The following is a 12,210-nucleotide window of genomic DNA, read 5'->3' as shown; positions in this document are numbered from 1 at the left end:
CACCTTCTCGTGTCAACAAGGTCCACATGTCATCAGGCTGCGTGTTGTTGGCGTTGTAGAGGATGAGATACTCCACGATGATGCCGTTGGGCTCGGCCGGCGGGCACCAGTGCACCTGCACCGCGTAGGGGTTGAGTGGGTGCAGCCGCAGGTCTGAGGGGGGAGTGGAGGGACCTGGCACCAAGGGGTAAAGGCCCAGAGTGAGCAGCAGGGAAGAGGAGGGAAGCCTTCAACCTGCAGAGCATGGTGACTGCTCAGTGCCTTCTCTGTGTCCTTCTCAGTGGTGCTGCAGCCATGGCTGCAAGTGTGAAATGATGGGCAACCTCACCTCGAGCAAACACGCAGTGGAGGGTGCAGAGAGGAGGCTGCTGAGCCCAGCACACGGTAGGACCTGTGCAGCACGGCCAACCAGCCAGGAGAAACATGACTGTGCCAATGAGGCAACACTGCTCATCTTTGAGAGGATATTCTCAGCACATCCTCACTCCTTGTTGCTTCCTTCTCCACCTTCCCGAAAGCCCTGCTTGCACTGCAACTTAGTCCCAGCCAGCAGCAGGACACACACCACCTCCTGCTGCTCTGTGAAGCTGAATACCAGAGAAGCTGTCACAGAGTAAGGAGCTAACCCACTGCAGCTCCTGGGGTCATCTCTGCCTCCCTGGCTTCACCAGGTCTGAAGCTAAGAAAACCACACTGGGCAAGGCACCTCTGTTCTGACAGCAACATTTAGCACTGGGGAGGACCCAGCACTTAAGCTGTGCATTATCAGCTCTCTCTAATATGCAGGATTCCTCTTAACCAAGAGGCAACCCCACAATAACAGGAATTGCTGCCCCAATTCTCTTTACATGCTCCTCTCTGTTTACAAAGCAGTACTGGGTTTGGGGAAACCACCAGGATCCCCAGCAGCTCTCAGCATATACTCAGGAGCATTGTAGCTTAGAGATCACATCTCTGTGGGGCACATTATGGGGGGATTTGACACAGGGAATGACGAGAGAAAGCAGGATTCCATCCCCAGGAATACTCACGGTCAGGAAGGGTGAAGCGCTCCACCACGCTGCCAAAGGGCCCGTCGATGCCAACGCCATTGGACTGCACAGCAAACTCATACCTGGTGTAGGGCTTCAGCCCACTAATGAGAATGTCTTCACCCGAGCTGCCGAAAGAGGACACAGGCACAAGGCCATGAACACGAGCTGGTTCTCCTACCCACCGTCACCTTCCTAAGAATGCTGTAAGAGGTGATCCTGACTTACAGCATTTCATTTGTCACCTAAAGCTTCATGTCCTGCAGTCACGTGCATGTGAGAGCACTCAGCTCCCAGCTACAGAGCAAAGGAAGTTCCCAGGCTCCAGGACCATTTCTGATGTACTTGCAGAGAAAAGCTTGAAAAACCAGGCTGGTTATAAGGCTGACAGCTTGCCCAGGAATGAATCCAGGTTTTAAATGCACCCTCAGATTCCTGTAACTGCTTAAACTCTGGCAATTTTAAAATCAAACTGGTGAGGACCATATTTCACACACCATGAACGACTGGCCACAGTTACAGCTGGCTCTGTTAGGAAGACAGAAACAAGCCTGTAAGGTCCAATCAGTGCAGAAAAGATGCAGATACCAGGTAGGAGATGATCCCTTAGTATTCAAGTCACAGACAAGTCCCTGTGCTACATTTCAGCAGTTCTAAATCTGTGACCAAGGCAGATGTTTCCAGCCATGTGCAACCCCCAGCAGTAGGAAGCACACGCAGGTTCCTCCTGCCCTGTGCCTCTCCCTGCCATGGCAGATGAACCCTGGGCACGGGAAGCTCTTTACCTCGTGTAGTACGTAACCAGGGAGGCGTTTTTCAGGCCCCAGGGGCTGAAGCGCACTGTGTAGTTGACAATTTTGACTGTTGTGAAGTCAGGTTTCTTCCACCTGAGCCATATGGAAGTCGAGCTGTTGGACTCTGCGTACACTTGGACTGGAGGCAGTGGAGGACCCTTCTGCACAGGGGGATCTGTGGAGCAAGATAAGAGGAGATGGAGAGATGTACATGACAGTAAGGTAAAGGACAGCAAACGTGGAAAGAGGCAGGCCTGGGCTGTGAAGGCTGAACCAACACAGTGGCCTCCAGCATAAGCCTGGATGCCCACATTAGCCCTTCCATGTATGCAGTGCTCCATGCTTTGCCTCACGTGTGGGAAAGATCCCTCACACCAAGGCGGGGGTGTACTGTGCAGCACTGAGGCCAGCTTCCAAAGCTCTCCACCTGACAGGGTAAGGAAGAGCTCAGACTGTTCACTATCCCACAACAGCCTGGCAGAGCTGAGAATGGAGCCTCTTCAGAGCTTTTATCTTCTTTGTCACGCTGCCAAAGGCCTCGCATGCTGCTGATTCACCTTCTCCAATCTCTGTAACCTAAGAGATGAAACCCAGCCTGTCTGGCATTGCCATGACCATCCCTGAGCCACTAATGGTGAAGGCTACCCCTACCCAGTATAAAACCAACCCTAGTGAGGAGGAGGTTATTGAAGCCACATGCCAAGCAGAAGAGACAGACAACAAATGCAGGGCATTCCTCACCTGCTGCTGTGGCAGGTGCCTTTTCTGTCTTGCCCTTCCAAACGGCTGCATAACCGTCTTCGTGCTTATTGAACGCCACCAGCTTCACCTCATAGAGTCTCCCAGGAGCTGCAAAAATCAATCAGGGTTTGTCTGGGGTTATTTCCATTACCAACCCTCCCCGGTTAAACATGTTTTCTTTGGTCTGACCAGTTTCTCTCCCCACGTCCAAGAAAGCAGCCTTAACAGTACTTGCTGAAACCACAGCAAGGAGTCCCTCTGACAGGCTTGCCACATTCAAACGCTGTCCCACAACTACTCTCTAGTTGTCTCTTCAGTTTTTACAGAAACTACCAGCAGCAAATGGACTTGTCCCAACCACCAAGGGTTAACCAGCACCACAGCCTGTAGCACATCACCTCAGGGTGTCCTGATCTTCCTCCCTTGTAAACTGCTAAAGAAACCTATTCAGGGTGATTCCTCTCTCACCCCCATGGAAATGGATGCACCACATTGTTTATTCCTGAGGAATGAAGACATCCTCTCCTCTCTAAAATACACCTCCTTCCTGATTTATTCCCTGCTGGGAGGACCTTCCTTCCAGAAAGTCCTCACACACTCTGTTAAGTCACTGGCAGCTTCTGGTGTGTGGTGAGTTTTTTGCCTCTGCAGCAGAGTTTCTTGATTTGCTGTTAGAAAAGCAACACAAGTGCACACAAAAGCTGTGTCAGAAACCTGAGGGCCCTCATTACACACCCTTCCCCATCAGCCAGCCATGCACAGCCCTGCTTGGACCCAAGGTGTGCTGCAGGCCAGGGCACTCTGCCTCCAAGCACTGCTGCCCTGCTCCAAACTTCACTTCCCTCTTTCCTCCAGCCTTTCATCAGCTGAAATACTCCTCTGCTGTGGTAAGCAACGTCTGAGAGGATTTTTTATTGCAGATATTTAACCAAGGAAACAACTTGGGAGATACAAAGTTCTCAAATGAGACTCAGCCTCTCCCTTCAGCAGCCAGCCCAGCCCATTCAGAAGCTCAGCCAGAGCAGTCCAGGCTGCCTCTGGTTGCCTTGGCTGCGGCACATTGATGAAGTTTGTTAATTTGGGACATGCCTGTTCATTCCCTGCCCTGACAGATCACTGCTCTCTTTGCCAGACAATGCAAGTAAAAGAAAACCTTTCTTATTGATGCCAATGTTATTATTAGTGCACTGATTATGCTCCCAGAGGCTAATGGTACCAATTACCAAAGGCTTTCTCTGCTCCACAACACGTGTTCGCGCTCGGAATGTAAAAACAGTTCAGCCACATTTTTCTCCCCAAAAGAATCCCAACAGCAAACAGTTTTGTCTGCTTCCAAGGCAGCCTTAGCTGCATTTCCATGCTCTCCAGCCACAGGAAAATGTTTGAAACCCACACAAGGGAGGATGTGACCAAAGGGCTGGGAGCAGGGGCTGGGTGGAATGCAGAAGGCCACAGCCTGTCCCTCCCCAGCACAGACTCCACCTCCTGCCTGAGCACTTGCTGAGTTTCACTGGGACACAGGCTCATCACAGGTGACGCAATCCAAAAGGATGAGCAAGAGCTCACAGATGTGCTGCAACTGAAACAAAGGAAAGGACAAGTCCTCCATCTCCATCCCTGAGTAGGATCGATAGAGCAGCCACTTACACATGAACCCAGGGGAGCTCTGCTACAAGATCAAACAAGTCCCATGCTGAAAATTGGGGTATTTTGGATTTCTCAGTCAGAGGTTTGGCTTCAATTTTTACACACAGACCCAGATGTTCAAGTTCTTAGAATGTGCAGACATAAAGCTCCATCAAGCTGTCAAGAAGCTAGTAGGCTGCACGAAAACAGATGTATCTCCCTGCATTCCACCACACATTAAATGTAAGCAGAATAATCTAGTCCAGATCGTTTCAAATCACTCATCTGGATGACTGCAGAACACATCCAATGTGCTGAATGTGTCTTCTCATTCCATTTCTCAAGGTGTTCATACTGGCCAGATGCCATGCACCGTACTTCCCTGTAAGTGGGAAAACACCTTCATCTCCAGGGAGTCAGTCCCAGAGCAATGCCATCTTCCTTCATGGGAATGTGGGAGCCAGGATCAGACCCTTAGCATCTCTATTTCCTGCAAATTATGGGACCAAGTTCTATAACACAGGTGGAAATCAATGACAACTTCTCCAGGAAAAGCCCTTCTGGTGATTCAGGACATCCTCCTATTGATTCTGTGGGCTCCTGAAATTGCTGTATTTCTCATTTGCCTTTGAACGGCTGCCAACCTCTCTCACAGGATTTCAGCACACACCTCTCAGACAAGATACAAGGTGTGTCATTAGCAGTATCACTCCAAGGAGACATGGTTTGCTCCAGTGGAGACCTGTCTTCTCTTCTTTCAGACAGCTCAAATGGAGAGACATGAGTCATTCCTAAAGGCAAACCCAAGAAGGCAGATGTTGTGAGGCAAAAGGGCAAAAGATGAGGAAGCCTGTAGGATAGAGAAGAGGTAGTGAACACAGCAGGCACCATTTCAGCAGCAGGGCCAGCCAGTGCAACCATCTTGCACCAGACCAGCACAAGGAACCTTACTGCAGCCTGAAACACAGCTTAGTGTTATAGGACACTAGGGGAGGGGAACATGGTCAGGGCTCAGTGCCAGTACAATAGCTGTGCTATCGCTGTGAATAAAGAGTTAACTCTGCTCAAGAAACTCTGTCCAAAGCTGCATCCTGCACATTGATCCACCTCTGTCTGAGGCATGCCTGCAAAGGAGCTGTCTCCCCACAAAGTGCTTTCCCTCTTGCTCTGACACCATTTCAAACACTGGAACAGCCTTGAATAGCCTAGAGAGGCAGCTGATGCCCCAAGCCTGTCAAGTGTTTTAAGAGGCATTTGGACAACGCCCTTAAGAATTTGCTTTAACTTTTGGACATCCCTGAAGTGTTGGAGCAGTTGAACAAGATGATGGTTGAAGGTCCCTTCCAACTGAAATGTTCTATTCTATGTAAACAATATTCCATTCCATTCCATTCCATTCCTTCTCTCTTCGAGCTCTTGACACAATTTGTAGTTTCAGCTGTGACAGTGTCAGGAATTCTGCCAGTTTGTTTTCACAGAGGGATCTCAGGAGAGGTTGCACTTCCCAAGGAGACGTCCATGAGCTGGGAAATTCCCCCTGCTGATTCCCCATCAACCAGTGTGCAGCAGCACAGATCACCTCAGGGCTGCCAACCTCTCCCACTCTGCCTACAAGACCCCTAGTGCAGATATAAGTGGGATAACTCCCTGGCATAAAACTAAACCCTCCTAATCCCACTCCTCGTTCCATGTCCAGACCCCCTTGCCTTTCTCAGCAGAGCCAGATTCCTGACCCCTTTCTTTATGTGAGCAAGAGCACATCACTCAGCAGTGCAGGGGGGAAGAAAAGAAGAACATCCACGGCTGGGAGAAACTCGAGATTCTCTTCCTGAACACCACGATGGCTGACACACAACTGCCAAATCATAAGGAAACCATTAGGGCTTGATGGATGCCCAGATTTAAGGAAGTAATTACAGAAGAACAAGCAGCCTCCTTAGCATCGTTGTGCCAGAGCATTTGGAACCAATTCAGCCTGCTCCCAGTCCCTGGGCTGACTGCCTTGCCAGTGGTTACAGTGCTCACATGTGGTTTCCTCCCTGCAATCATTACAAACCTAAATTCTTCAGAGAAACTCCTAACTGTTAACACCCTCTCAGTGGCAGGATGGCTGCAACACAGCTGGAAACCTACTCAGCCATGACACAAAGTGTCTTTCCAGGTGCTGCAGCCTGACCTTTACACCACGCATAGGAGCCACGCGCCAGGAACGCTCGCCCTCCAAGTCTCAGCTCACAGGGCAGCAACAGGGATGAAGCATGAAGTAGAATCCTGGCTCAAGGATTCATCAGCCATGACTCTCTCCTCTCTTTCTCTTTCCATCCTCTTATCCACAGGCAAATCAACTTCTTGGCACGATCAGATGTTAGGACAGAACTGCCTGTGGGACACGCCAAGCACAGTTAGCCAGGCAGGCAGACCTGAGTGTGATGCAGAGCTGTTCTCCAGCCACAGACACTCACTCTTCAATCCCTTTTCCCTTAGTGGGTGGTAGAGGAGAACACTGACCTAAAATTAGCATTCTGGGAATTAACTCACCTCTTCTTTTGCATTTTAATACAGAGATTTCCAACAGCATGCAATTATGGAGCTTCTTAACAATGCACAGGGAAGGAGAGATCGTTGTGCTGACTGGAGGCTTTAATCTAGGCACACTTTACAGCAACACAATATAAACCACTAATTGATCCAGACTCATTTATTATCACATACTAAGGATATCAGTAGCCCTTAGTTAAAAGCACAATTCATGTTACACTGGCCCCAGTGTTTTCTGTGTTTTAAATCTCGTTTAAACAAGCCCCAAGAGCCCCACACCAGAAATTAGTTTGGGTGCTCTCAAAAAAGCTCACGTGGTCCTGGCCCTACGTATTTGCAGCCAAGCAGACAACTAAAGCCTCTGGGAAGCATCCAAAGACTGCCACAGTTACAGAGTCTGCAAGAGACAGAGCCTGGCTTTCCACATCAGCTGTTAAGAAGGTGTGAGCAGCTAACCTAGTCGAGTCAGCTCGTACTGCTTCACTTTCTTCTTCAGTTTTATGGGTCCTACATCCCAGCTCTCATCTTCAGCACTATCCAAAGGGCTCTCATCACTGGACTCCTCTGGGCCCACCTCTCGGTAGTAGAGCTTGTAGCCAGAGATCTGGGCATGGTTGGCTGGGGGCTGCCACGTCAGCAGCAGAGATTCCATCTTTGCTCGGACTTTTAACTCCGTCGGGGCAAATGGAACTAGAAGAAGACAAGAGAAATCTGTTCAGCCACTTGTCTCCATTTCCCTGCTCAACTGAATCCTCCTTGTCCTTAGTAGTGAGGGAAGGGTGTGAGGCTGTCCTGAGTGCTATGTCTCCACTGTCTGTCACAGAATCGTTATGTCTGGAAAAGACCTTTAAGGTCATGGAGCCCAACGCTTCACCTCACACTGCCAGGCCCAGCACTAAACTAAACCAGAGCCCTCAGCACCTCATCTAGTGTCTTTTGACTATCTCCAGGGATGGGGACTCCACCACCTCCCTGGGCAGCCCCTTCCAATGCTTAATAGCCCTCTTGATAAAAAAGTTCTTCCTAATGCCCAATCTCAACCTCCCCTGGTGCAACCTGTGCCCATTTCCTTGTGTCCTGTTGTTCATTACTGGGGAGAAGAAATTGACCTTCACCTCACTACAACTTCCCTGTCAGTGCAGAGTGGTTCAGCTATGCTTTACTGTTCACTTTACCGGCTGGGTGATACAGGAGAAAACAGTATCAAAGGCACTATAGGAGTTTCTCAATGTATGCTGAGATACCACCGCCTCCAAGCACTGCTGGGGTCGGTCTCAGGCTCAACTCTGTTGGGTAGAACTGTCTGTCCACTCCCAAATGTCATAACATTGTGGGGTTTATTTCTTGCTTTCTTTCAAGCGGATGAGGTGACATTTTTTCCTGTAGTGCCCAGGGACAGGACAAGGGGTAATGCACACAAGCTGGAACATGAAAAGTTCCACTGGAACAGAAGAAGAAACTCCTCTGGTGCTGAGGTGAGGGAGCCCTGGCCCAGGCTGCCCAGGGAGGGTGTGGAGGCTCCGTCTCGGGAGGTTCCCAAACCCACCTGGACACATTCCTGTGCCACCTGAGCGAGGGGAACCTGCTGTAGCAGGGTATGGCACTGGAGGAGCTCTGCAGGGCCCTTCCCATCCCCACCATGCAATGATTCATTTTTAAGACCTTTCCAAGCTGCACGTGGAGGGGGGAAACCCATTACCCAGGCAAGCAGCGAGACACACAGAGCTGCTCACAGAAACATGAAGTGCATACTTTGGTCTAACCAAACCCAAAGGATCTAATTCCCTAATGCAATGGGGTATCTGTGATTGTGGCCAGGCACTACCCAGCCTCCTACCATGTGTCTGGTTGTCTCTGTCGGGAGTCCGGTGCAGGGTCCACTCGGAAGGCGCCCCGTAGCCCACGCTGGTGCTGGCCGCGATGCGCACTTTGTACACTTTGTTGGGATGGAGCGAGTAGAGAGTGATTTGGGTCTCATTTCCACCCACTTCAATGGACGTGATCTGATCTGCTGGAATCAAGGCAATATCACTGAGAACATGCTTTTCCCAGGCAAAGAGAAGTATAGCTGAGCATCCACAGAGCACAGCTACCCCCACGGGGTCTGCACGCCCTGGGCTGGCTTGGCTTTGCCCTGTGCAATCTCATGGCACCAGGAAAAATGAGAACTAAAGACTGGACAGAGCTGATAACCTGACTGACAGCCTCATTCACCACATGTAAAAGGCAGGCTGCCTTCAGCACAGCTGAGAGTGCTGGGAGGGGAGCTGTCAGAAACCTTGCTGCTGAGAACACGAGCACAGCCAATTGCACATTCCAGTGCTTCTCATTGCTCTGTTTCAATCCTCCTCTTAATTTGAACCAGAATGGTCTAGTTGCCCTGTTTGCTGCAAAATTTACACCTTCACCCATGCCAGACTGAGGTTTTATCACTCTCTCTTTAGCCCACCCAAGCTCATCAGGGAGATAACAGGAAATTTAAACTGAGAACGGCCTGGGAATGTCACTGTAACAACTAATCGCTCTTGCTGTTGTCTGTTTGGTGAGTGCACAGGTCCTGCTTTTCAGCTTCACCTGGTGTAATCTCAGCTGGGAGTGCTGACCCTGCTATATAACAGCATATTGCTGTGTGTGATCCCTGGACTGCAAATGTTTCCAAGGTTTTATGATGCCACAGAGCCACATGCAGGCTCAGGGCAAAAAACCAACAGCCAAGAGTCACAGTGCAGACTACTAGTACAGATCAAACACATGGGAACACGTCCAGCACTTCATCATCCTCCCCCCTAGTCTTCTCTTAGTAAGAACCAGGACCCTGGGAAGTGAGAAGCTTCAATGGTTTTAAAAGCAAATATCCAGAAGGATTTGCAAAGTAAGCACATGTGGAACTGGAACAGCCCCATCCAGCACAGATAAATGTTACCATCCCTGCTGAAGGCTTCATAGAGTGTCTGACAATATAAAGAAAACCAGATAAAACTCAGCAGTACAGTAACACAACCTGGCCAGGCTACTTGCTTCTTCCCCCAACAAGGATGACTTTGATTAGACCCCATCTGAAAGGGATCAGATGCATTTACCCTTCTTCCCCAACCAGCAAAAAGCTGGTTGCTTGAGCAGATATTCATGGGGCAGCACAAACACGCAGGTGTGAGGCCACTCCCCTGAGGACACAGGCTCCTCCAGCATCACAGAGAAAGGCACCTGAAGCAGTGTGAAGCAGCACAGCACCAGCCACGTGAGAGCACCACCAGCAGAGCTGATCTAGGAAAGGGCTGCTCTCCTCCCCTGGGTAAAAACAGCTCCTTCTGCTTCCAGCCTTCTGCCTCCTCCCCTGGACATGACATGCTGTCAACACTGTTGGAGAAGAAAACACAAGCCCTCCCTCTCCTCAGTGGTGCTCCCCTCACCTTCCTTGAGGGTGCAGTAGTCGATCTTGTACTTGGTTATCTTGCCGTTGCTGAGCTGCAGAGGCGGCGGCAGCCACGTCACACGGATGTCACCCGGAGTCATGCTGGACAGGGACAGCTGAGGAGCAGCACTAGGAACTGGGCAGAAGCAACAATGAGAAATCAGTTAACAACTAGTGCAAGACTTCAACACATTTCTGCCAGTTGGCTGGAGGCCACTGTCTGGTCTTGGCCATGCCACAGCCACTGCTGCCACGCTGTCTGTCTCAGGGGGAACCAATGACCCACAGCTCACAGCATCAGCAGGGTGTCGGGGCCAGGAGGCTGCTCAGCTTCAACAGGCTGCTCTCCCCACCCACACTGCTCCCCAGTGACCCTGTGTCACTGCAAACTGGGCAGGTTAGCACAGACCAGCTCATCAGCCTACGCTGTCCTGTGGCACGCAAAGCAGACACTAAAGGAAACATCTCACAGATCCAGACTTTAGTCTGGGAATCCCCATCAGGAATCACTCCAGATTTCATGCTTTCAACTCAGCTTCTCAGCCTGCAGACACACACACATGTGGGACCACGCAGCTCACGAGGCTGGGAGTATTAAAAGCACACAATGCACCCTGCAGGGGCTTGCACAAGGGCTGCCAAAACCGTCGCTCCTTGTCTCTGTCCTGCAGTCTGCTGAGAGCTCTACATGTCCTCCCCTGTCGGGCAACTGTCCTGGCACCCTGCCTTTCCTGCTTGTAAATGGTCAAATCAACACTACTGGCTCTTAAGGGATCCAACATCAAGGCTGCCCCCGTCCCTACAAATTGCAATAGATGGCTTTCTTCTGAGTTGAAAGCAAGTCTTGCTCTGAGTCAAGTCTGGAGCAATATCACGTGAGCTAGGTTAAAGTCCAGGGGAGCTGACTGCAGTTCCCACAGGATTCTCATGAGCCCCAGTGTCAGTCAGGTCCTTTTCATACTCATCATAGAATCATTTTGGTTGGAAAAGCCCTTGAAGTTCGAGTCCCAGCCCTTCCCTCACCCTGCCCAGCCCAGCGCTACCCCATGGCCTCAGCACCTCAGCTCAACGGCTTTGGGATCCCTCCAGGGCTGGGCACTGCCCCAGCTCCCTGGGCAGCCTGGCACAGGGGCTGACATCCCTCTCAGGGAAACAGCTCTGCCTCAGCTCCAACCTCAACCTCCCCTGGGGCAACTTGAGCCCAATTCCTCTTGTCCTGTCATTCATTACTGGGGAGCAGAGCCCGACCCTCACCTCACCACAGCCTCCTGTCAGGTAGTTGTAGAGTGCTCACGTTTCCCCTCAGCCTCCTCTTCTCCAGGATAAATAACCACATCTCCCTTAGTCACTCCTCATCAGACTTGTGCTCCAGATCCTTCCTCAGCTCTGGTGCCCATCTCTGGACATACTCCAGCCCCTCAGTGGCCTTCTCGTAGCGAGAGGCACAAAACTGAACATGGTATTCAAGGTGCAAGCTCATCAGTGCCAAGTACAGGCAGACAATCACTTCCTTCACCCTGCTGGTCACACTTTCTGATACAAGCCAGGATGCCACTGGCCTTCTTGGCCAATCAGCACTTCTTGGCCATCACCCAAGCTGTTGGTTTATTTTAAAGGGCTTCTGTCAAGAAGCCCTAGGAGCAGTAGATTTAGGTTTCTAGGAGTTGATACTCAGTGATCTCAATGCTCACCATTGAATAGGCCAAGAACATTTTTTGGGCACCAGTACCCATCTAATTCAACTCACCATCCTCCAGGGTCTGAACAACGATGGACGATGACGTCCGGCTGGCTCCGAGCTGAGAGTATGCGACCACGTAGAAGACGTAGTTGGTATTGGGTTCTAGGTCCTTGACTTGCAGCTCAGTGGTATCATTATTGACAGCAAACTGATATTCCACGTTATCTGTTCCTAGAGCCAAGGAAACACCCACGAGCAGGTCAGTCAACTTTCAAGACACTCCTCGAAAAATCACTTAACTCACAAGGTCCACAGTGTAAATTCACCTTCAGAATCACCTCGTCTTCTCCAGCTTCCCCAGCACCTGCACAAAACCCATCTCTTAGC

The 12,210-nt window shown here is 50.6% G+C and overlaps 1 protein-coding gene across 3 annotated transcripts in view; it reads right to left on the bottom strand.

The window, feature by feature from the left end:
* The window catches only part of IGDCC4 (immunoglobulin superfamily DCC subclass member 4), a 96,720-nt gene that overhangs the window by 15,766 nt on the left and 68,744 nt on the right, over positions 1-12,210 (bottom strand). The window contains exons 8-15 of one of the 3 annotated variants that reach the window (XM_061999974.1): positions 11,890-12,054; positions 10,141-10,278; positions 8,568-8,741; positions 7,187-7,420; positions 2,567-2,674; positions 1,817-2,000; positions 1,032-1,159; positions 4-174 (exon numbers count right to left, since the gene is read on the bottom strand). In XM_061999974.1, the coding sequence (XP_061855958.1) occupies positions 4-174; positions 1,032-1,159; positions 1,817-2,000; positions 2,567-2,674; positions 7,187-7,420; positions 8,568-8,741; positions 10,141-10,278; positions 11,890-12,054 (1,302 nt within the window). The remainder of the gene's footprint in view (positions 1-3; positions 175-1,031; positions 1,160-1,816; positions 2,001-2,566; positions 2,675-7,186; positions 7,421-8,567; positions 8,742-10,140; positions 10,279-11,889; positions 12,055-12,210) is intronic. The other 2 variants (XM_061999975.1, XM_061999976.1) reach the window with 2 other exon arrangements.

Source organism: Colius striatus, chromosome 7, assembly GCF_028858725.1.
Source record: "Colius striatus isolate bColStr4 chromosome 7, bColStr4.1.hap1, whole genome shotgun sequence".
NCBI lineage: Eukaryota > Metazoa > Chordata > Aves > Coliiformes > Coliidae > Colius > Colius striatus.
Note: the sequence above shows the minus strand (reverse complement) of the source record. Positions and strands in the feature narration are given on the sequence as shown.